The 26,090-nt window shown below is 44.6% G+C and overlaps 1 protein-coding gene across 1 annotated transcript in view; it reads left to right on the plus strand.

Moving 5' to 3' along the window:
• The window catches only part of LOC124613267 (atrial natriuretic peptide receptor 1-like), an 839,102-nt gene that overhangs the window by 438,194 nt on the left and 374,818 nt on the right, over positions 1-26,090 (plus strand). The window contains exon 3 of the mRNA XM_047141959.1: positions 575-649. Within this exon, the coding sequence (XP_046997915.1) occupies positions 575-649 (75 nt within the window). The remainder of the gene's footprint in view (positions 1-574; positions 650-26,090) is intronic.

Raw genomic sequence — 26,090 nt, forward strand, 5'->3', positions numbered from 1 at the left:
GTCCCGAGAGGAGGCGGCATGGCCGCCAGGGAGAAGGAGGCGGACAATCGCCCTCGTTCCCATCCCTACCACAGGCTACACATTTTTCTGGCTGTCCACAAGACATTCGAGAGTGGTTGAAACGATCACACTGGTAGCAGCGCATCGCGTTCTTAATGTACGGCCGGACTGTGATAATCTCATAGCCTGCTTCGATTTTCTTCTGGTTTTCCCACAGTCCATGTTTCACTACCACACAATGCTTCTCAAAAGCTTCTTCCTCAAGTAAATGGCTATTTTTCATACTAGTAGACTTAAGTATATTTGTTTTTCAGTTTCCGTCATATTGTACGCTACGTGTTTCAGAACTGAAACAGTCTTGACTGCAACCAAGACTGTTTTTATTCCGAAATAATTAAAAACCGGTGGCTGCACCACCTTGCGCCAATGGAATGGAAAAAAATTGTGTGTTATGTGCTTTCTGGGGAACGCCGCGCTTGCAGAGGGAGAGGCACGCCGCGCCAGCCGGGGCGAAGCAGCTGGTGGAACTCGGCTCTGGTTCTGGTGCTAATGTGTGTCTTTCTGTGTGCCGCAGCCGCCGTCCGAGGGCCAGCTGTCGGTCTCCTCCGGAATCCTGGGTCGCCTGCACAAATGGAAGAACGAGTCCTCGGTGAGTATCCAGCAAAAAGCTTAAATATTTTTTCCCCTGTTGTCTGCTGACTGATTTGATGGGTTCTGTCGTGACGTCCTCTCGTGCGCCAATCTCATCATCTCAGAACAGCACTTCTGCTCAACGTCCTCAATTATTTCTTGGAAATATTCCAGTCTCTATCTTTCCCTACAGTTTTTGCCTTGTACAGCAAGCTTTCAGAGTCTTTGAAGTTACTCCCTGATGTCTTAACACTTCTACTATTATCCTGCCCCTTCCTACAGTCAGTTGCTTTCTTCGCCGATTCAATCTTATCAGCCCACATAATTTTCAGTATCTTTGTGTTGCATCACAAAGGCTTCGTTCTCTTCTGGGATTCCCTCAGTACGTGACTCCAGTGCTGTGTGCAGAATCTACTATCGCACTCAAGTTCCCGAACGACCGGAACTGCGTTCCGTCTGATTTGAATGCGACCTGCATAAAATAACAGCCTCACAGCTCCTCAGTCTCATCTTAGCACAGTCGTTGACTAAACAAAGTGATTACAGCAAGACGCCAGCAGAGATCACTGCTTTACACGACAATCAGTCCATATGTAAATTACTACCACGATATTGCAAATATCAGGTAACACTTCATTAGACGGAGCAGCCTTTCCAAGAGGTCGCGTTTACGCTGCGTTCTTTCGCGACAAGAAACAGTGAAGATTTTATAGTTCTGATTACCCACGAAAACCGTCATACACACAGTTAAGGATTTGACTCTTTACTTACTACTTTGTTAACAACTTTATTTGGATATATGTAGTAGTTTTAGAAATAGTTGAAGTTATCCCTTACTGATTTATTTTGTACAACATTAAGTTCTGCTGATGAAGATCTCACTTGTTTGTTGTTGGAACAGGGAAAACATTGTAATGTCCACTTTTTATTGTTATCGATGGAGCCCCGTGTTATCAGGGTCTCCGCACTTGCTATTCCTCAGACCCTCCGCGTGAAGCTTGTTTGCGGGCGAAGTTGTTTCACTAATGAGTTTAGTATGAAATTACTGGCTACATGTTTGAGTTTCGCCTTGTTTACATTTACACCGCTGAACACTTGATCAGGATGGAGTACTTCATTTAACAAAACGCATTCAGCTTGCTGGTGAATATGCACCAATTACAATGCTTACAAAGCCTATATAATATTTGATATGCCCGCTTAGAAGTGAACAGCTGCTACAGTTGCTGTAGGCGTCTAACCGAGAAATGCATAATACACTCTGTGCTGTCTTACAATACATTTATTCTCAAACGGTTTCGATTATGGAGCATCTTCACAGTGGAAAAGGTATCTGTTGTGAGAACTTCACATGGCATACATGCTATTAAACCAGAAAACTATACGTCATTCGCCGGCCGCGGTGGTCTCGCGGTTCTAGGCGCGCAGTCAAGCACCGTGTGACTGCTACGGTCGCAGGTTCGAATCCTGCCTCGGGCATGGATGTGTGTGATGTCCTTAGGTTAGTTAAGTTTCAGTAGTTCTAAGTTCTAGGGGACTGATGACCACAGCAGTTGAGTCCCATAGTGCTCAGAGCCATTTGAACCATATACGTCATTGTTACTTTCCTAGTTAAACAGCATATATGCCTTTGGAGTTCTCACAATGGATATTCTTCCTCTGCGAAGATGATCCATAATCTAAGCTAGTAGTAATAACGATTGTATAGCATTGATGACCGGGAGTCCCCACTTGGGGAAGTTCGGTCGCAGAGTTGCAAGTTTTTTCAGTTGACGCCACATTGGGTATCTTCCGTGTCGATGATGAAGAGGTGATGATGAATACCACACAACAGTCAGTCCCCGAGGGGAGAAAATCTCCGGCTCGGCCGGGAATCGAACCCGGGGCCGCTGCTTGTCAGTCAGACGCGCTGACAACTCAGCTAAGGGTCGGGCAGGTAGTAGATAAAGGTACTGTTAGAGAGCACGAAGTATACCTGGAATTTCTCCAAGTATGTCAGTCCTGTTGACAGTTGCCTGAAAAAAAAAATATATTTTTGGTCGTAAGCTACGCGACTGAACTAATACTACACACAAGTGAGGCTACGCAACATGACGCTGGTGTGGAGAACGTTTATTGGAGGTGGAAAGAAAATTTTCACATTGAAGCAGTTCGCCACGTTGATACAAGATCGCCGGTGGCGTGTTCAAGAGGTTTACTTGGAAACTTGCGAGCTGGCCATCTCATCCAGTAGGCCATATCTCCGGGATTACCCCAGTTACCCCTCCGTAAAACATGCACTCCTTTGAGACTTTTTTCGCTCCAATTGAGAGTTACAACCATGTTTCACATTAGTTTTTATAAAACCGAAATAAATGTATTTATTTAAGTCTTCATTCCCCTTCGTTTCTAACAGTCGTTTCGTCTTGGTAGTGGCTGTAACGTAAATTCTGCAAAACTTACGTACTTTTCAATCCACAGAAGTGCATGGCACAGGCTAAGTAATGTGGTACCACATGATCGAATCCCGTATGTGGTGCGTGCTGTAATTAGTCTAAATTTGTCCTCACCGTTGTTCGGGAGCAATGCGTAGGAAGTTGAAGAATATTTGTGGATTCTCACTTACTACTGATTCTTGAAATTTCGTAAGTTCGCTTTCGAGGAATATTTTGCATGTATCTTCAAAAGGCTGCCAGTTGAAGTGTTTCACAGTCCTCGAGACGCTCTCACATGAGGCAAACAAACGTGTGAGCATTCGTGCAGCCCTTCTTTGTGTACGATAAATATCACGTGTTAGTCCTGTCTGATACGGGTCCCATACAGTTGGGCAATATTCTAAGCTGGGACGCTCAAGCGGGTTGTAAGCAGTTTCCTCTGCAGACTGACACAACTTTCCTGGTATCTTGCGAATGAACCGACGTCTTGCACCCAGCTTACCACTGACTGAGCCTATATCAAGATTCCGGTTCGTATCTGTACAAATTGGTACCTCCAGGTTTTTGTATGAGCTGACTGATTCTAATTTTGAATCATTGATTTTGTAGTCATGTAATACCAATTTTTGTGTGAAGTTGATTGTTTTACATCTCTGTACATTTAAAACAAGTTGTCAATCTTCCCACCAATTTGAAATCCTATCAAGATGAAACTGAATATTTATGGGGCTTCGTCAGAACGCACTTCATTATGACACCATCCGTGAAATGTCTGATGCTGCTGTTAATATTTTCCACCAAGTCATTAGCACAATGCTGACAACACGCTTCCCTGTGTCGAGCCTGAACTAACTTCTGTCGAGAGCCCTCCATCCAAGACACCGAGCTGGATTACGAAACATCGACACTTTCGAAATCCTTACTAGTTAGCATGAATGAAGTCATTCCGTCGAAATAGCTCATTATACGAGGTGCATTCAAGTTCTAAGGCCTCCGATTTTTTTTCTAATTAAGTACTCACCCGAAATCGGTGAAACTGGCGTTACTTCTCGACGTAATCGCCCTGCAGACGGACATATTTTTCACAACGCTGACGCCATGATTCCATGGCAGCGGCGAAGGCTTCTTTAGGAGTCTGTTCTGACCACTGGAAAATCGCTGAGGCAATAGCAGCACGGCTGGTGAATGTGCGGCCACGGAGAGTGTCTTTCATTGTTGGAAAAAGCCAAAAGTCACTAGGAGCCAGGTCAGGTGAGTAGGGAGCATGAGGAATCACTTCAAAGTTGTTATCACGAAGAAACTGTTGCGTAACGTTAGCTCGATGTGTGGGTGCGTTGCCTTGGTGAAACAGCACACGCGCAGCCCTTGCCGGACGTTTTTGTTGCAGTGCAGGAAGGAATTTGTTCTTCAAAACATTTTCGTAGGATGCACCTGTTACCGTAGTGCCCTTTGGAACGCAATGGGTAAGGATTACGCCCTCGCTGTCCCAGAACATGGACACCATCATTTTTTCAGCACTGGCGGTTACGCGAAATTTTTTTGGTGGCAGTGAATCTGTGTGCTTCCATTGAGCTGACTGGCGCTTTGTTTCTGGATTGAAAAATGGCATCCACGTCTCATCCATTGTCACAACCGACGAAAAGAAAGTCCCATTCATGCTGTCGTTGTGTGTCAACATTGCTTGGCAACATGCCACACGGGCAGCCGTGTGGTCGTCCGTCAGCATTCGTGGCACGCACCTGGATGACACTTTTCGCATTTTCAGGTCGTCATGCAGGATTGTGTGCACAGAACCCACAGAAATGCCAACTCTGGAGGCGATCTGTTCAACAGTCATTCGGCGATCCCCCAAAACAATTCTCTCCACTTTCTCGATCATGTCTTCAGACCGGCTTGTGTGAGCCCGAGGTTGTTTCGGTTTGTTGTCACACGATGTTCTGCCTTCATTAAACTGTCGCACTCACGAACGCACTTTCGACACATCCATAACTCCATCACCACATGTCTTCTTCAACTGTCGATGAATTTCAATTGGTTTCGCACCACGCAAATTCAGAAAACGAATGATTGGACGCTGTTCAAGTAAGGAAAACGTCGCCATTTTAAGTATTTAAAACAGTTCTCATTCTCGCCGCTGGCGGTAAAATTCCATCTTCCGTACGGTGCTGCCATCTCTGGGACGTATTGACAATGAACGCGGCCTCATTTTAAAACAATGCGCATGTTTCTATCTCTTTCCAGTCCGGAGAAAGAAAATCGGAGGCCTTAGAACTTGAACGCACCTCGTATATGAACTCAGAATTTGTTCTGGTATACCTAATGTCTGTCCCGTGAGTCATCAGGCGCAGTTTCTCTGGTGTTTCTGCAGGTATTTGCAATTTCCTTTTTGCAACTTAGAGCTGGCGTCAGCCCAAACGAAACCTGCTCATCACGTTTATACGACGCCCAGGGGCAACGGAAAGCGTCGTTTGTTTCCTTTTAAAGTGGAATTTGATGTGCCAACAGAGCAGTCCCAAATTAGTCCAGTGCGATATTCCATTTATCGATATGCATCATTAACAGGACAGAAAAACACGAAGCACGGCCAGTACTTCAGCAATGACTGCACCGCCATGTTCAGCGCTGACTGCTTCCGTCATGAAGAAGCGTGTTGCTCAGCCGCTGCCGCAGCACTGGCTGTTCTTCGTGTTTTACTGTCCTGTTAATGATGCATATAGATAGAAGGAATATCGCACTAGACTCATTTTTGACCGCTCTGTTGAACTGGCACGTCAAATTCCACTTTAAAGGCATTTCGTTTGTAAACGGAGAAACGAATGCTTTCCTACGTGCCAAGCTTCATATGGAGGACGTGGTGAGCATCATTTGTTTGCGATGACTCCAGCTGTATATTCAAAAAACTAAATTGCAAATGTCTGCCGAAACACAAGATAATATGCGCCTGACGACTCATGGGAGAGACACTCGTTGTAATACAGAGACGTCACTGACTCATTTTGGACCGCTCTGCTGAACTGGCACGTCAAATTCCACTTTAGAGGCATTTCGTTTGTAAAGGGAAAAACGAGTGCTTTCCTACTACGCCAGGCTTCGCATGGAAGACGAGGTGAGCAGTATTTGTTTGTGCTGACTCCAACTGTATATTGCAAGAACTAAATTGCAAATGTCTGCGGAAACACAAGATAATATGCGCCTGACGAGTCATGGGTGTGACACCCGTTGTAACACAGAGACGTCACTGACAGTGGACAACACTTTTGTAGATTACTTCGGTTACCCTTTTTGTAGATAAGACTGACCTGTATTTTTTTCCAATCACTCGGTTCGATTTCTTCGTCAGAGGATTATTATTCCGAAAATGGAAGATAACTACGGTACATTATCGAGAATCTTATGAAAGTTTTGATCCATAAAAAGCAGGCTTCTGCAAGTACCGTTCTTACAGTAAGCTATCCAAGCACGCCTCGATTTCGGCTCAAAGAACAGTTCAGCTGGTACGTCCTCTGCTCTTTAGAAGACATGCAGCGCATGCAGGGGCGCGTCTGTGAATGGGAGAGAAGTGCTTACAGGAGCTGGCGGTCTGCGAAGTTCTGCGGCTCAGCTGCTGAGTGTGGCGTTTCAGATAAGCTACGCAACAATTCTCTTGTAAAAGAGAATCAATTGTCCATGGTCATAACTGCTGCCAATGTTTCAAGCTTCTTACAGTATCGGGAAGTAATCAAGGTCTTTAGAGCCTGTTTTAGATACTTAAGTAGCCAAAAAAGTAGTAACTACGGTCTTCTGCTCTTGATTATGCTCACTTTATGCCACATTTACCAGTATGAAATAACGCAGCTGCCTAATTGATTAACTTGCGAAAAGTGGCATGAGAGCTTCCTGATTTATTCCAATCTGATTTTTAATGCCTTTTGCTTATTGAGCGGCGCATAAGGTGATTTTATGAAAGAGCCACTAACCGGAAAAAAAACTGAATCACATTTACTTATATTTAGCCATTTTCATATGTATTTAACAAGCTGTAGTTTCTAATCACAATTATACGTTCCTACAGATGGTCATATCATACGTTATGGTAATTATCGTTCTGTGGTCGGTTAAATGAGCACAAAACAGACACCGTACTGGACTTGAATCGAAGATCCACCTTGATATGCAACGACTTCATGTGTTACGGCCAGTCTCTACCTATTGACTACTCTGACGAAGAACTTTATAATGAAAGCACGTTTGTACCGAGAGTAACAATGTCGTCGTGTATCATCTGAAAGTGAGGAGCTAAGTGGTCTTCACGAACACTGCAAACTGTCAGCCGTGACGATTAAGTTCTTCTGCTGCTTTTTAATTATTACTGCACATAACATTTACACTTGATACGAATAAGTGAAGAACAACTCACAACAGCACAGCTGCACACATCAAATAGAGTTTTACATCACCTCGATTCCGAGAGTTCCGGAACCTGTACATAAAACTGGAACAGAGACCAACATAAACATCATTTCCTCCCCTTTTATTGTTCATGAAAACCACACATTGCATGTTATGCCATCATACAGCGAGACCTTCAGAGGTGGTGGTCCAGATTGCTGTACACACCGGTACCTCTGATACCCAGTAGCACATCCTCTTGCATTCATGCATGCCTGTATTCGTCGTGGCATACTATCCACAAGTTCATCAAGGCACTGTTGGCCCACGTTGTCCCAATCCTCAACGGCGATTCGGCGTAGATCCCTCAGAGTGGTTGGTGGGTCACGTCGTCCATAAACAGCCCTTTTCAATCTATCCACGACATGTTCGATAGGGTTCATGTCTGGAGAACACGTTGGTCACTCTAGTCGAGCCATGTCGATAACCTGAAGGAAGTCATCCACAAGATGTGCACGTTGGGGGCGAGAATTGTCGTCCATGAAGACGAATGCCTTGCCTTTGTGCTGCCGATATGGTTGCACTATCGGTCGGTGGACGGCATTCATGTATCTTATAGCCGTTATGGCGCCTTCCATGACCACCAGCAGCGTACGTCGGCCCCAGATAATGCCACCCCAAAACAGCAGGAAACTTCCTCCTTGCTGCACTCACTGAAGGGTGTGTAAGGCGTTCAGCCTGACCGGGTTGCCTCCAAACACGTCTCCGACGATTGTCTGATTGAAGGCATATGCGGCACTCATCGGCCAAGACAACGTGATGCCAATCTTGAGTGGTCCATTCGGCATGTTGTTGGACCCATCTGTACCGCGCTGCATGGTGTCGTGGCTGCAAAGGTGGACCTCGCCATGGACGTCGGGAGTAAAGTTGCCCATCACGCAGCCTATTGCGCACAGTTTGAGTCGTAGCACGACGTCCTGTGGCTGTACGGAAAGCATTATTCAACATGGTGGCGTTACTGTCAGGGTTCCTCCGAGCCATAATCCGTAGGTGGCGGTCATCCACTGCAGTAGTTGCCCCTGGGCGGCCTGAGCGAGGCATCTCATCGACAGTTTCTAGTTTCTGTCTCTCTGTATCGTCTGCATGTCCGGACAACGTCGCTTTGGTTCACTTCCAGACGCCTGGACACTTCCTTTGTTGAGAACCCTTCCTGGCACAAAGTAACAATGCGGGCGCGATCGAACCGCGGTATTGACTGTCTAGGCATGGTTGAACTGCAGAGAACACAAGCCGTGTACCTCTTTCCTCGTGGAATGACTGGAACTGATTGGCTGTCGGAACCCCTCCGTCTAATATGCGTTGCTCATGCATGGTCGTTTAGATCTTTGGGCCGATTTAGTAAAATCTGTGAACAGCAAAGGGACTGTGTCTGTGATACAATATCCACAGTCAAGGTCTATCTTCAGCATCATAGTATGAATACCAGAAGATATATCTATCTTCAGGAGTTCTTTGAACCGGGGTGATGCAAAACATTTTTTGATGTGTGCACTTATATCCTGGGAAACGTAACCCTGCAAGTACTGAATGTTTTAACACGTCTTGTTTGAAGCAGAAGTTTACCTTTTGGTAACATAGTACTTCTGTTATGCCCAGGGTCGATCTACTGGTCATTACTGTGAGTCACACGACTTCGCTTTATCAGCGACTTCCGTCTCTGTAGAATTACGATTTATTAACTTTCAAACATCGGTTGTGAATAAACACACAGTTTAAAGTGTATTATAAAATTAGTTTTATTCCGTTTGAGCCGTTCGACTTGAGCTACTTCACAGCTGAAGTGCAAAGCGTCAGACACGCTTTCGATTCTTGGCAATGCCAACGGCTTTTTCTTGGCAGAAGAATTTTAGGCGCCACTGTTCAGCCCAGTGAGCACAGCAGAAGTGATAACTGAAGCCTATTTATCATAAATCTCTTGTATTTTTCAGTCTCAGTTGCATATTTTAATTAGATTAATTATTTAGATCATTCAGTGTGTTCTCCAGTTCTGAGTAGGTGTATCAGCAACCCGTCTTGTCTTTTCGGAAGAACATATCAGAGTACTGTGATATGTGGTTCTGAATGAGCGAGATGGATTGCTGACGCAACTACCTAGATCTGAAGACGATCCTGAGTGATCGAAACGTGTAATCTAGTTAAAAATGTGCAACTGAGGCTGAATATTAAATGAGAATTGTCTTGAATATCAATAGAGTTGTCTGATTCTCATGAGACGAATATGTCGGCTATAGTGAATACTGAAGCGAGTTGCCGCTTCGGTTAGAAGGCTGGTGTTAACCGCCAGGAGACAGGTGTATTCTTCTGCAGTCTCGCCCAACGACAAATCCGGCAGAGCACAACACGGAAGTTGGTTGACAGTGCGTGGGATCTGGCTTCAGCGTGGAATTCACCAGTCGTGATCTAGTTTTCTGGTAACCACCCTATGCCCCCGCAAGAGCTGGAACTATACTCCGGACCAACTAACCGAGCAAGCTAGCTTAGTGGTAAGACACTGTACACACATTCAAGAGGACTGTCTTACAGACGAACGAAAAGCCGTCCGTATTTAGGCTTTACATACTTTCCCTAAAGTGTTTAATGCCATTGGTGCGATTGTGTTTACGAAAAGAATACGGCCAAATTATTTTTAAGTCTTGTCTTTCTGAGCTTGAGTTTAGTTTGTAATGCCCTTGTCGTCGACTAGAACTTAAACCGCACCTTCCTTCCTTCCTTTCTTCCTCTCTGACTCACCTTCATTGCTAAAACCGCGGACAAACGAGAGTGTAATGTAACACACTGACAAGGAATTAGTACCGCACCGAAATTAAAAGAAAAAAATATGAACCACTTCAGTTTTATCTGTAATTATGGAATTTAAGCTATTATCTCGTGCTTTCAGAAGGTAATAATAAATTATAACGGTTCGCCTCCTTGTAACACCACAGTTTTGTTGTATTGCCCAAAAATATTTCTACAAATTTCATGAGGTTTGGGTAGTAAAACGAAATTGTCTTCTTGCAAGAAGGCGGAACCTTGCAATTATCACTTTCGTATTGAAGATAACACTGAGCTGCCACCCTCTAATAGTGATAAACGTCATCAAGTAATAGAAGAAAATGAGGTAAATCCAACATACTTACAAGAAAATAGTACAGTTTAATAATGAAGTCGTAGAACCGGCTTGTGGGTTTTTGCATTTAGGGCAGTTAAAAACGATGATTCCATGGTCAGCTACAGTAACAAATACAAGGTTAACAAGGGGCTGCAGTTCTTCTGGTAAACCAAGTAGAATTTTTAAAACTAAATTCTGAAGTGCATGAAGCAGATAGTTTACGTTGTGTGTCGAGTACCAGTTTTGAGTTATGGCAGTACAACATCACAAAACTACTCAAAAGCTGAGGATTGCTTAGCAAGCGATGGAGGTTTGCATGCTGGAAATTACTATAAGAGAAAGGACAAGTAATGGGCGTAGGACCACAGTGGAGGGGAACACGTAATTACAAGTGTCAATAAAACGAAATGGATCTGGAGGGGATATGCAGCCAAGCGAAAGCAAAGTGTATGGGCCAAGGGAGTTCCTTAGAAAATTCCCAGAGAAAGGATAAGACTAAGGCGATGACCCAATGATAAGGGGTAAGACAACATCACAAAACATTCAACTGCAGTGTAGCTGCCGTGAAGACCACTAAGCGCAGTAAAGCCTAGGGATGACCTTGAACCAGCACTGGATGGTAAACGGTTGTTGACACTCGTGTTGATGACCTTTGAAATCGTTGCCACGTAACACATTTAGAGCTGTCGCTAACAGCCGTGCAGTTTTTATGACAGCTCTTTTAATGCAGGTAAAGGACACCCAGAAGCGCTAGAGTTTCTAGTGGAGAAGTACCAGAGAGATGAATACACATCTGACTTGCAAATCCTTCTGCACATTTTGTGGACTGGAAGTAAATGCGTCGCTTGAGAGTAGGAAGACGAATAGCAAGGGCGGACGGATGTTGGTGCGACGTGACACGTGATTAGAGGTACGTCCAAGATACAAGCAACTGCTAAGTGCAAAAGAGTTCTTCAGTGAAGCATAAACGGAGGGAGTTTCCCAGCTAATGACGGGCAATACTTGCCTCCACATTGAAACTGTGCCGTTTGTTTCGAGGAGCAGTGCTCTCTGATTAGAATAGGGGAGTGATTCGAAGGTAATGAAAAGTAGTTCATTATACTTTTAACTACTCATTAAACTGTGCACATTGATTGCGAGTAGAGTGTACATTCCTGTTGAATTTTGCCGTAACGCTGTCGTTGGACCCTTATTTTATCCACAACGATTCGACAACGCTGAGGCTGATTTCATAAATATCACTAAAGGAAAACCTGCAACCAGCCACACGTTTTGAATGGACGGTTCATATCAGGCCTGGGTCCTTCGTCAGACGGCAGCGAGCAGTTATTGCACAACCAGTGAGCCCCCACCTCCGACCCTTTAAAAAATCAAACAACAGTGCAACAGACAGTTTCAGACTTCTGATCTCGGTAATTTGCGCTCAATTTTAAGCTAAAGCTAGATTTTTTTACTCATCTCTATGTTTATGACGTCATACCGCTTGAACTAGATGTTACACAATAAGATAATTTTCCAGGTACATTCAGTGGTGTATTTGGATTGTGTCTACAATATATGTTACAAATAGAGTTAGTACTAAAGAAGTAATAAATCAGAACGCCACGCCTGATGCGGCAGTTTTACGGTATGGACAGTGCAAATGTAGTAACCAATAAACATTATTCCTGTCATGTTTTTGTGCGGGGTGTCAGTGAAAAAAAGTTTGGAAAAGGTTTTTTTTGCAACTCAATAAGTGCCCTAATTCTCATATATTGGATGAATATCGTCTGCCTCAAGACATGTACACTCTTTCCAAATATAATGCTGCCCTAAATGAGTCAAACTTTTAACATATCTCTTAATAAGTAGCTTATCATAGTACTTTGATTTCTGTCAATAATTTTATGAAATACTGGAAATCAAATTTTTGGTGCCTCGGGAAGCCGTTAATCAACCTGCAACTAGGATTGTGCGCTATGAACAGTAGATCAAGTTAACTGTGTACTAATACAGATTTTTCCGATAATTCTACATCTACATCTGTTGTTGTTGTTGTGGTCTTCAGTCCTGAGACTGGTTTGATGCAGCTCTCCATGCTACTCTATCCTGTGCAAGCTTTTTCATCTCCCAGTACCTACTGCAACCTACATCCTTCTGAATCTGCTTAGTGTATTCATCTCTTGGTCTCCCTCTACGATTTTTACACTACACGCTGCCCTCCAATACTAAATTGGTGATCCCTTGATGCCTCAGAACATGTCCTACCAACCGATCCCTTCTTCTGGTCAAGTTGTGCCACAAACTTCTCTTCTCCTCAATCCTATTCAATACTTCCTCATTAGTTATGTGATCTACCCATCTAATCTTCAGCATTCTTCTGTAGCACCACATTTCGAAAGCTTCTATTCTCTTCTTGTCCAAACTATTTATTACTTATTATCCAAACTTATTTATCCAAACTATTTATGTTTCACTTCCATACATGGCTACACTCCATACGAATACTTTCAGAAATGACTTCCTGACACTTAAATCAATACTGGATGTTAACAAATTTCTCTTCTTCAGAAACGCTTTCCTTCCCATTTCCAGCCTACATTTTATATCCTCTCTACTTCGACCATCATCAGTTATTTTGCTCCCCAAATAGCAAAACTCCTTTACTACATTAAGTGCCTCATTTCCTAATCTAATTCCCTCAGCATCACCCGACTTAATTAGACTACATTCCATTATCCTTGTTTTGCTTTTGTTGATGTTCATCTTATATCCTCCTTTCAAGACACTGTCCATTCCATTCAACTACTCTTCCAAGTCCTTTGCTGTCTCTGACAGAATCACAATGTCATCGGCGAACCTCAAAGTTTTTATTTCTTCTCCATGAATTTTAATACCTACTCCGAATTTTTCTTTTATTTCCTTTACTGCTTATTCAATATACAGGTTGAACAACATCGGGGAGAGGCTACAACCCTGTCTTACTCCCTTCCCAACCACTGCTTCCCTTTCATGCCCCTCGACTCTTATAACTGCCATCTGGTTTCTGTACAAATTGTAAATAGCCTTTCGCTCCCTGTATTTTACCCATGCCACCTTTAGAATTTGAGAGAGAGTATTCCAGTCAACATTGTCAAAAGCTTTCTCTAAGTCTACAAATGCTAGAAACGTAGGTTTACCTTTCCTTAATCTTTCTTCTAAGATAAGTCGTAAGGTCAGTATTGCCTCACGTGTTCCAGTGTTTCTACGGAATCTAAACTGATCTTCCCCGAGGTTGGCTTCTACTAGATTTTCCATTCGTCTGTATAGAATTCATGTTAGTATTTTGCAGCTGTGACTTATTAAACTGATAGTTCGGTAATTTTCACATCTGTCAACACCTGCTTCCTTTGGGATTGGAATTATTATATTGTTCTTGAAGTCTGAGGGTATTTCGCCTGTTTCATACATCGTGCTCACCAGATGGTAGAGTTTTGTCAGGACTGGCTCTCCCACGGCCGTCAGTAGTTCCAATGGAATATTGTCTACTCCGGGGGCCTTGTTTCAACTCAGGTCTTTCAGTGATCTGTCAAACTCTTCACGCAGTATCATATCTCCCATTTCATCTTCATCTACATCATCTTCCATTTCCATAATATTGTCCTCAAGTACATCGCCCTTGTATAGACCCTCTATATACTCCTTCCACCTTTCTGCTTTCCCTCCTTTGCTTGGAACTGGGTTTCCATCTGAGCTCTTGATATTCATACAAGTTGTTCTCTTTTCTCCAAAGGTCTCTTTAATTTTCCTGTAGGCGGTATCTATCTTACCCCTAGTGAGATAGGCCTCTACATCCTTACATTTGTCCTCTAGCCATCCCTGCTTAGCCATTTTGCACTTCCTGTCGATCTCATTTTTGATAGATTTGTATTCCTTTTTGCCTGCTTCATTTACTGCATTTTTATATTTACTCCATTCATCAATTAAATTCAATATTTCTTCTGTTACCCCAAGGATTTCTACTAGCCCTCGTCTTTTTACCTACTTGATTCTCTGCTGCCTTCACTACTTCATCCCTCAAAGCTACCCATTCTTCTTCTACTGTATTTATTTCCCCCATTCCTGTCAATTGCTCCCTTATGCTCTCCCTGAATCTCTGTACAACCTCTGGTTCTTTTAGTTTCTCCAGGTCCCATCTCCTTAAATTCCCACCTTTTTGCAGTTTCTTCAGTTTTATTCTACAAGTCGTAACCAATAGATTGTGGTCAGAGTCCACATCTGCCCCTGGAAATGTCTTACAATTTAAAACCTGGTTCCTAAATCTCTGTCTTACCATTATATAATCTATCTGATATCTTTTAGTATCTCCAGGGTTCTTCCATGTATACAACCTTCTTTCATGATTCCTAAACCAAGTGTTAGTTATGATTATGTTGTGCTCTGTGCAAAATTCTACCAGGCGGCTTCCTCTTTCATTTCTTAGTCCCAATCCATATTCACCTACTATGTTTCCTTTTCTCCCTTTTCCTACACTCGAATTCCAGTCACCCATGACTATCAAATTTTCGTCTCCCTTCACAATCTGAATAATTTCTTTTATTTCATCATACATTTCTTCAATTTCTTCGTCATCTGCAGAGGTAGTTGGCATATAAACTTGTACTACTGTAGTAGGTGTGGGCTTCGTATCTATCTTGGCCACATCTACATCTACATTCTACATTTATACTCCGCAAGCCACCCAACGGTGTGTGGCGGAGGGCACTTTACGTGCCACTGTCATTACCTCCCTTTCCTGTTCCAGTCGCGTATGGTTCGCGGGAAGAACGACTGTCTGAAAGCCTCCGTGCGCGCTCTAATCTCTCTGATTTTACATTCGTGATCTCCTCGGGAGGTATAAGTAGGGGGAAGCAATATATTCGATACCTCATCCAGAAACGCACCCTCTCGAAACCTGGCGAGCAAGCTACACCGCGATGCAGAGCGCCTCTCTTGCAGAGTCTGCCACTTGAGTTTGTTAAACATCTCCGTAACGCTATCACGGTTACCAAATAAGCCTGTGACGAAACGCGCCGCTCTTCTTTGGATCTTCTCTATCTCCTCCGTCAACCCGATCTGGTACGGATCCCACACTGATGAGCAATACTCAAGTATAGGTCGAACGAGTGTTTTATAAGCCACCTCCTTTGTTGATGGACTACATTTCCTAAGGACTCTCCCAATGAATCTCAACCTGGTACCCGCCTTACCAACAATTAATTTTATATGATCATTCCACTTCAAATCGTTCCGCACGCATACTCCCAGATATTTTACAGAAGTAACTGCTACCAGTGTTTGTTCCGCTATCATATAATATTACAATAATGGATCCTTCTTTCTATGTATTCGCAATACATTACATTTGTCTATGTTAAGGGTCAGTTGCCACTCCCTGCACCAAGTGCCCATCCGCTGCAGATCTTCCTGCATTTCGCTACAATTTTCTAATGCTGCAACTTCTCTGTATACTACAGCATCATCCGTGAAAAGCCGCATGGGACTTCCGGCACTGCCGGCCGCGGTGGCTGTGCGGTTCTGGCGCTGTAGTCTGGAACCGCGGGACTGCTACAGTCGCAGGTTCGAATCCTGCCTCGGGCATGGATGTGTGTGATGTCCTTAGGTTAGTTAGGTTTAAGTAGTTCTAAGTTCTAGGGGACTTATGACCTAAGATGTTGAGTCCCATAGTGCTCAGAGCCAGAGCCACTTCCGGCACTATCTACTAGGTCATTTATATATATTGTGAAAAGAAATGGTCCCATAACACTCCCCTGTGGCACGCCAGAGGTTACTTTAACGTCTCTCCATTGATAACAACATGCTGTGTTCTGTTTGCTAGAAACTCTTCAATCCAGCCACACAGTTGGTCTGATATTCCGTAGGCTCTTACTTTGTTTATCAGGCGACAGTGCGGAACTGTATCGAACGCCTTCCGGAAGTCAAGAAAAATAGCATCTACCTGGGAGCCTGTATCTAATATTTTCTGGGTCTCATGAACAAATAAAGCGAGTTGGGTCTCACACGATCGCTGTTTCCGGAATCCATGTTGCTTCCTACATAGTAGATTCTGGGCTTCCAAAAACGACATGATACTCGAGCAAAAAACATGTTCTAAAATTCTACAACAGATCGACGTCAGAGATATAGGTCTATAGTTTTGCGCATCTGCTCGACGACCCTTCTTGAAGACTTGGACTACCTGTGCTCTTTTCCAATCATTTGGAACCTTCCGTTGCTCTAGAGACTTGCGGTACACGGCTGTTAGAAGGGGGGCAAGTTCTTTCGCGTACTCTGTGTAGAATCGAATTGGTATCCCGTCAGGTTCAGTGGACTTTCCTCTGTTGAGTGATTCCAGTTGCTTTTCTATTCCTTGGACACTTATTTCGATGTCAGCCATTTTTTCGTTTGTGCAAGGATTTAGAGAAGGAACTGCAGTGCGGTCTTCCTCTGTGAAACAGCTTTGGAAAAAGGTGTTTAGTATTTCAGCTTTACGCGTGTCATCCTCTGTTTCAATGCCATCATCATCCGGGAGTGTCTGGATATGCTGTTTCGAGCCACTTACTGATTTAGCGTAAGACCAGAACTTCCTAGGATTTTCTGTCAAGTCGGTACATAGAATTTTACTTTCGAATTCACTGAACGCCTCACGCATAGCCCTCCTTACGCTAACTTTGACATCGTTAGCTTCTGTTTCTCTGAGAGGTTTTGGCTGCGTTTAAGCTTAGAGTGAAGCTCTCTTTGCTTTCGCAGTAGTTTCCTAACTTTGTTGTTGTACCACGGTGGGTTTTTCCCGTCCCTCACAGTTTTACTCGGCACGTACCTGTCTAAAACGCATTTTACGATTGCCTTGAACTTTTTCCATAAACACTCAACATTTTCAGTGTCGGAACAGAAATTTTCGTTTTGATCTGTTAGGTAGTCTGAAATCTGCCTTCTATTACTCTTGCTAAACAGATAAACCTTCCTCCCTTTTTTTATATTCCTACTAACTTCCATATTCAGGGATGCTTCAACGGCCTTATGATCACTGATTCCCTGTTCTGTACATACAGAGTTGATAAGTTCGGGTCTGTTTGTTATCAGTAGGTCCAAGATGTTATCTCCACGAGTCGGTTCTCTGTTTAATTGCTCGAGGTAATTTTCGGATAGTGCACTCAGTATAATGTCACTCGATGCTCTGTCCCTACCACCCGTCCTAAACATCTGAGTGTCCCAGTCTATATCTGGTAAATTGAAATCTCCACCTAAGACTATAACATGCTGAGAAAATTTATGTGAAATGTATTCCAAATTTTCTCTCAGTTGTTCTGCCACTAATGCTGCTGAGTCGGGAGGTCGGTAAAAGGAGCCAATTATTAACCTAGCTCGGTTGTTGGGTGTAACCTCCACCCATAATAATTCACAGGAACTATCCACTTCTATTTCACTACAGGATAAACTACTACTAACAGCGACAAACACTCCACCACCGGTTGCGTGCAATCTATCCTTTCTAAACACCGTCTGTACCTTTGTAAAAATTTCGGCAGAATTTATCTCTGGCTTCAACCAGCTTTCTGTACCTATAACGATTTCAGCTTCGGTGCTTTCTATCAGCGCTTGAAGTTCCGGTACTTTACCAACGCAGCTTCGACAGTTTACAATTACAATACCGATTGCTGCTTGGTCCCCGCATGTCCTGACTTTGCCCTGCACCCGTTGAGGCTGTTGCCCTTTCTGTACTTGCCCAAGGCCATCTAACCTAAAAAACCGCCCAGCCCACGCCACACAACCCCTGCTACCCGTGTAGCCGCTTGTTGCGTGTAGTGGACTCCTGACCTATCCAGCGGAACCCGAAACCCCACCACCCCATGGCGCAAGTCGAGGAATCTGCAGCCCACACGGTCGCAGAACCGTCTCAGTCTCTGATTCAGACCCTCCACTCGGCTCTGTACCAAAGGTCCGCAGTCACTCCTGTCGACGACGCTGCAGATGGTGAGCTCTGCTTTCATTCCGCTAGCGAGACTGGCAGTCTTCACCAAATCAGATAGCCGCCGGAAGCCAGAGAGGATTTCCTCGGATCCATAGCGACACTTATCATTGGTGCCGACATGAGCGACCACCTGCTGATGGCCGCACCCTGTACCCTTCATGGCATCCGGATGGACCCTTTCCACATCTGGAATGACTCCCCCCGGTATGCACACGGAGTGCACATTGGTTTTCTTCCCCTCTCTTGCTGCCATATCCCTAAGGGGCCCCATTACGTGCCTGACGTTGGAACTACCAACTACCAGTAAGCCCACCCTCTGCGACCGCCCGGATCTTGCAGACTGAGGGGCAACCTCTGGAACAGGACAAGCAGCCATGTCAGGCCGAAGATCAGTATCAGCCTGAGACAGAGCCTGAAACCGGTTCGTCAGACAAACTGGAGAGGCCTTCCGTTCAGCCCTCCCGAATGTCTTTCGCCCCCTGCCACCCCTTGAGACGACCTCCCACTCTACCACAGGTGAGGGATCAGCCTCAATGCAGGCAGTATCCCGGGCAACCACTCTGCTCGCTGGCTATAAGCTACTAATTACGGTGTAATCCATCATTCTTGGAAAAATGTAGCTTTTTGCAGTTTCTTGCTTCAGTAATATTTTTAATAATGTATATTTTCAATTTATATAAATTTTTAAAATTTATTAATATATATTTTAATAGTATATATTAATAATATACTTACGCCTTAATCCCTGTCAGATATGTACAGTTAAACTTACAATGCTACTGAGACCGTCAAGTATTAGTTCAAATATTAGACGGAAGTTCCTAAACAGAGGAAAAACTAGGTGTACCGCACCAATTCTGCAATAGGACCAATACGGTGCTTTAAGAGTTGGTCGGAATTAACGCACGTCTGCGAGACAATTGTGTGCAATCGTCGCGGTTACCTCGAGAGCAGCGTCTTGCTTGTCGGAGACCCAGTGTGGTCAGCACGCGTGCGAGGCGCCTGATAGTGCTTTCTCTGTTCGTGGGCCGGCCGCTGTGGCCGAGCTGTTCTAGGCGCTTCAGTCCGGAATCACGCGTCTGCTACGGTCGGAGGTTCGAATCCTGTCTCGGGCATGGATGTGTGTGATATCCTTATGTTAGATAGGATTAAATAGTTCTAAGTTCTAGGGGACTGATGTCCTCAGATGTTAAGTCCCATAGTGCTCAGAGCCATTTCTCTGTTCATGGCTGTGTCCGTTTATTGCAGAGCTGAGTGGAGACAGCATTGGACCCTGAATAAATATAGGGATGAGCTCTTCACATATGAATCCACTAGCACCTTGCTGACTGTGTTTATCTGAAGGGAAACTGCAGGGAGAAGAGGGACCAGTTCTGTTGGTTGTGGGAGAGATTCGACAGCCTCCGTATCTGTTTTTGATGATCGGAGGAAAAGTGTTCTGAGGCACGGACACGACGCATGGAAACGTCGTTTCTTATTTATCATCGGTACATTTGGTCCTGACCTTCTCTCTTCTGTCTGTATAAGCTCCTTTTTGGGTGTATTTCTTCGCAAGTGAAGATATCCAGCGCTTACACCAGCCAGCGAGATGTGAATTCTTTAGAGAATATGTTAGTCTCTTCAAGAAACAACTTAAAATTCATCAGCCGATACAAAATTCTCGGGATTCCCAAACAGATATCTCTGAAGAATGATATCGATTGTTTTCTGAAACTACCTTGCTTTATTATCATCAATGTTGGATAAATGCCTCCTCTAGACCTTTCCAAGCATTAATATTACAGTGCTACAGCTCAGTTGACGGTCAGCTCTAAATACATGATTTTAGGCTATCCTCAAAATTTTTCAAAATGAAACCACGGTCCAGCTAGGCTGTGTGCTACTTTTTATCCGTACAATTGGCCAATTCTATGCTACGGTCATCTTCAAGAGCGTATTTTAAACTTGAAAATGACCCTCAGTTGAAATTATCCACTTGCACGGATCATACACATAATACAGCCCACTTGGACCATATTTTCATTCCCAAAACAAATCGAGGCCGTGAACCGACACAAAAATAAAATTTAATCCTAGAAAAGTTCGTAGAGTTGTTCTAGCAGTAAAGATGCGAGTTTACCACTTGTTGATTGTCCCACAGAAACTTTAGAATGAGAAGTGTATCTGCTTAACGAAGTGAAATAGTCGAATAGGTTTTGTGAGGCTCCATAAAAGTTTTCACTTCTCTCTTCCTAGGTGGATAATAACGTCAAGTAGGTTCAACGAGGTTCTAGTGGTAAATTATAGTATGTTTATGGCAGGGTTTCACACAAACAAGGGAAGATGATTCAATGGTTGCAGTCCGTAGTGCTCCAGACAACGCCGCACTTATGATGCGGCAAAGAAGCACATCCTTGACTCATGGTACGAGAAACAGCTGTGCGATTTTGCACTGCTGAGCGAATAGTGCGTGTCCTCTCTGGCGCTAGTTGCTTATGGTGGTTGAGGTAATGCATAGCGTTGAGTACTGTCCTCCTGAACCCACCGAATTCATATCTGCATGACATTCGTGGCATCCCAACCAATGCAGACACAAGCATCGTGGGAGGATAAACATATTGTTTCAGTAGGCCACAAACCTGCTACTGTTAAATTCCAACGGGCTCTGCTAGACCTTTTTCCTGCTTTCAAGAGGTGTAACATGATCTGCTCAAAAGCAACTAATAGCCAAACACGACTTCTTAATGAGAAACCTGTTGTGTAACATTTCCTACTATATACAGAAAGCAGATCTCATTGTTCGTACCTGCTGTGTGTGGTTGCTCTGAAATTATAATCATATCCAAACATGTAGTACCTTCTATGTCTATCTGAGTCTTTTTTTTGCATGACGCAATTTTAATGGCCTCTCTGTTAAATGATTCGCCTTTGCCCACCAGATTCGGAAAGGCATTCAACGTTCTGCCGCCACTGATCGGGATACCGATTAGCGTCCGTGATATTCTCAGTGGTTGAAGGAGGAAAGACTGCTGTTTAACGTCGCGTCACTTGACGAGGTCGACAGAGATGGAACACGAGCTGTTAATTAGGAAGAATGGGGAAGGGAACAGGCTGTGGGCCCTCAAAGGTATCACTGCAACATTCTCATCAGACGAGTTAAGGATACCACGGAATACCTCAACATAGACGGTCATATCAGATTCCATAGTCTTACCACTATCTCACAGCGATGTCTTCTAGTCTGTGAGCCGCTTTTCAGGCTTCAGTGCCGTCTAGAATAACATTACGGCAGGAAAGAGTGTCTTGATTGAGATTTTATAGTACCATCAAAACGCAACATTTTCCCTAACAAAAAGAATTTGTTTGAGCAAATGTTCTCCTCCAGTACCAGAGAATGAAACTAATATGTTCTGACTAACGCAGAACTATTCAAAAGGTGCTACCCATGATGACCAAGTGTATTATTTTGTCATCAAGCACAATTTTTTTCACTAGTCCAATCTAATCATTAAGCAATAATATAATTTTAGTGAACTGACATTCCAGTAACCAGACTACGAAAGGACTTTCATTCTGGGCTACTGTCAGTAAAATGTGAACTCGTTTTGGAGTGAGACAATGTCCTCGAGGCTTCAGCAATGGCCCAGCACCCGACTAATGGCGAGACAACACTTCAGGGCGGCATTAGTCTCGTGGAGAAATGTCGGCATGGAGCCTTTAGTATTCAATCGCAATGCAATTTCAGCGTCGCATCGACAATGTGAGGGCGCGAGGGTACAGTAACCATGCAGTGGTGCATCGGATACAAGCTACTAGACTCCCAGGAGAGTTTCAATGTGGTGACTTAGCAGCGCCACTATCGTAGATGTACACTAGCAGAATGACCCCCATAATGTCCTTACGCAATAACCAAACATCCGAATAATGGCGAGACAACTCCAGTAGGCGGTATTAGTCTATTCGAGAGAATTTAGCAACGAGCCTGTAGTAGTCTAACACGATGTAATTTCTGTGTCGCATCGTCAATGCGAGGGTGCGAGTGTTACAGTAATCGTGTAGTGGTGCATTTGATACAAGCTATTGGCCTCCCAGGAGAGGTTCCATTCAGTGACCGTAGCCGCGCCAGTATCATAGATTTACACTAGCAGCATGACTCCAACAATACCCTCGAGGCTTATGCAATAGCACAGCACCCGCCGAATGGCGAGATCTACGCTGTGTCTTGGAGAAAAGTCGGCATGGAATCTTGAGTATTTAACTGCGATGCGATTTCTGTGTCGCATCTTCAATGTGAGGGGGAGGGTCACGGGAAACGGGCAGTGGTGCATCGTATACAAGTTACTAGGCTCCCAAGAGAGTTTCCTTGCGGTGAAAGTAGCCGCGCCATTACCTTACATGTACACAAGCAGAATGACTGTGATAGTGTCCTAGAGGCGTATGGAAAGGGTCCAGCACCCGCCTAATGGCGAGACAACTACTGAGGGCGGCATTAGTCTCTTGGAGAGAAGTCGGGATGAAGCCTGCAGTATTCAGTCGTGATCCAATTTCTGTGACGCATCACCAATGCAAGGGTGCGAGATTTACAGTAAACGAGCAGCGGTGCATCGGATACAAGCTACTGGCATCCTAGGGAACGTTCCACGTGGAGATGGTAGGCTCGCCGGTATCATAGATTTACACTGGCAGCATGACCTCGAGGCTCATGCAATAGCCCAGCACCCACCAAATTGTGAGACAGTTGCTAAGAGCTCTTTCAGTCTCTTGGAGAGAAGTCGGCATGGACACTGTAGTATTCAAATGCGATGCAAATTCTGTGTCGTATCGTCAATGTTAGTTTGCGTGAGTTACAGAACACGGGCAGTGGTGCATCAGATACAAACTAATGAACTCGCAGGAGAAGTTCCATGCGCTGACCATAGCCATGCCAGTGGAATGACCCCGAAAATGACCTCCAGGCTTATGCAATAGCTCAGTACCTGCGTAATGGCGAGACTCCCGATGGCGGCAGTAGTATCTTGGAGAGAAGTCTTCAAGGAGCCTATAGTATTCGGTCGCGATGCAATATCTCTATGACATCGTCAATGTGAGGGTGCGAGGGTTATAGTAAACGGGCAGCGGGGAATTCCATACAAGCTAATGGACTTTCAGGAAATGTTCCATGTGCTGACCATAGCCGCGCCAGTATCATAGATGTACATTAGCAGAATGACCCCGACAATGTTCTGGAGGCTTATGCAATAGCCCAGCACCTGCGTACTAGCGAGACAACTCCTAAGGGCGTCATAGGTCTCTTGCAGAGACGTCGGAATGGAGCCTGTAGTATTCAGTCGGAATACTACTTCTCTGTCGCATCGTCAATGTGAGGGTAGGAGGGTTACAGTAAACAGGCAGTGGTGCATCAAATACAAGCTTTTGGAATCCAAGGAGCGGGTAATGCGGTGAGCGTAGCCGCGCCAGTATCATAGATGTACACTGGCATAATGACTCTGAAAATGCCCTCGAGGCTTATGCAATAGCCCAGCGCCCGCCTAATGTTGAGACTACTCCTCTGGTCGGCATTAATCTCTTGGAGAGAAGCATGAAGCAGGTAATACTCAATGGTGATGCAATTTCGGTTTCGCATCGTCAATGTGAGGGTGCACGGATTACAGTAAACCTGCAATGGTGCATCAGATAAAATCTACTTGACTCCCAGGATAGGTCACATATGTCGACCGTAACTACACCAGTATCATGGATGTACGCTGGCTGTGTGACTCTGACAAAGTCCTCGATGCCTGTTCAACACCTCAGCAATGCCCGTTCTCTGTAACCCACGCGCCCTCACGTTGACGATGCGACACTGAAATTGCATCGCAATTAAATAATACAGGCCACATGCCGACTTCTCTCGAAGAGACCACTGCCGCTCTCAGTAGTGGTTCGCCATTATGCGGGGGCTGGGCTACTGCATAACCCTCGAGGACATTGTCGCAATCATTTTGCTAGTGTACATTTATGATACTGGCGCGGCTATGGTCATGGCATGGATCCTCTCTGGGAGTACAGGAGCTAGTATCCGATGCACCATTGCCCGTATAGTGTAACCCTTGCACCGCTACGTTGGCGCTGCGACACAGGATTTGCATGGGACTTAAATAGTACAGGATACATGCCCACATCTCTCGAAGGGACTAATTCCGCTCTCACGAGTGGTCTCGCCAGTAGGCAGGTCCTGCGCTATTGCATAAGCTTAGAGGACATCGTCGGAGTCATTCTGGTAGTGTACATCTCTGATATTGGCGCGGCTATGGTCAGCACAAGGAACCTCTCCTGAGCGTCCATTAGCTTGTATCTGATGCACCACTGTCCGTTTTCTGTATCCCACGCTCCCTCACATTGACCATGCGACACAGAAATTGCATCGTGATATAATACTACAGGCTCGATGCCAACTTCTCTCCAAGGGTTTAATGTTGCCTGTAGGAGTTCACTTGCCATTAGGTTGGGCTACTGCATAAGCCTCCAAAACTTTGTCATTGTCATTATGTTAGTGTACATTAATTATACTGTCGTAGCTACGATCTTCAAATGGAACCTAACCTGGTAGTGCATTAGCTTGTATCTGATGCACGACGGCCTGTTTTCTGTAACGCTCGCATCCTGACATTGGCGATGCAACACAGAAATTGGATCACAATTAAATAGTATAGGCTACATGCCCACTTCTCTCGAAAAGTCATAATCCTCGAAGACATTGTCAGGGTTATTCTGCTAGTGTACGTCTATGTTACTGCTCGGGTTCAATCTATGCATGAATCAGTCCTGGGGTCCAGCAGATTGTATCCGTTGCACCAATGCTCGTTTACTCTAGCACCCACAAGCTCACATTCACGATGCGTCACAGAAATTTGATAATGACTCAATACTGCGGACTCCATACCTACTACTCTAGAAGAGACTCTAGCCGCCCTCAGTTGTTCGTCATTGGGCGGCTGCTGGTCTGTTACACATGCACCCTCGCGTTGGCGATGCATCACAGAAATTGGGTGACGACTGAATACTGCAGGCTCCGTGCCCACTTCTCTCCAAGAGACTAAAGCCGTGCACTGGAGTTGTCTCGATATTGGGCAGGTGCTGGGCTGTTATCATGCCTCGAGGACATTGTCTGTGTCATTTTGGTAGTGTACATCTATTATACTGGTGCGGCTAAAGTCAGCGGATGGAATCACTCCTGGAAGTCCATTAACCTGCATCCGATGCACCACTGCCCTTTTCCTGTAACCCTTGCACCCTCACATTGAAGATGCAATTCAATAATTGCATCGTAGTTGAATAATACAGACTCCATGCCGACTTTCCTCCAAGAGATGCTTAGCATAGGTCTCGCCATTAAGCAGGTGCAGGGCTGTATCATAAGCCTCAAGGGTACTGTTCGAGTCATTCTGCTAGTGTACATCTGTGAACTGGTGCGGCTACGGTCACCACATGGAATCTATACTTGAAGTATCTTGTATCCGATGCACCACTGCCCATTTACTGTTACACTCGTCCCCGTAAATTAATCATGCAGCACAGAAATGCACGCGACTGAATACAA

This window comes from Schistocerca americana, chromosome 4 (genome assembly GCF_021461395.2).
Source record: "Schistocerca americana isolate TAMUIC-IGC-003095 chromosome 4, iqSchAmer2.1, whole genome shotgun sequence".
NCBI classification, from domain to species: Eukaryota; Metazoa; Arthropoda; class Insecta; order Orthoptera; family Acrididae; genus Schistocerca; species Schistocerca americana.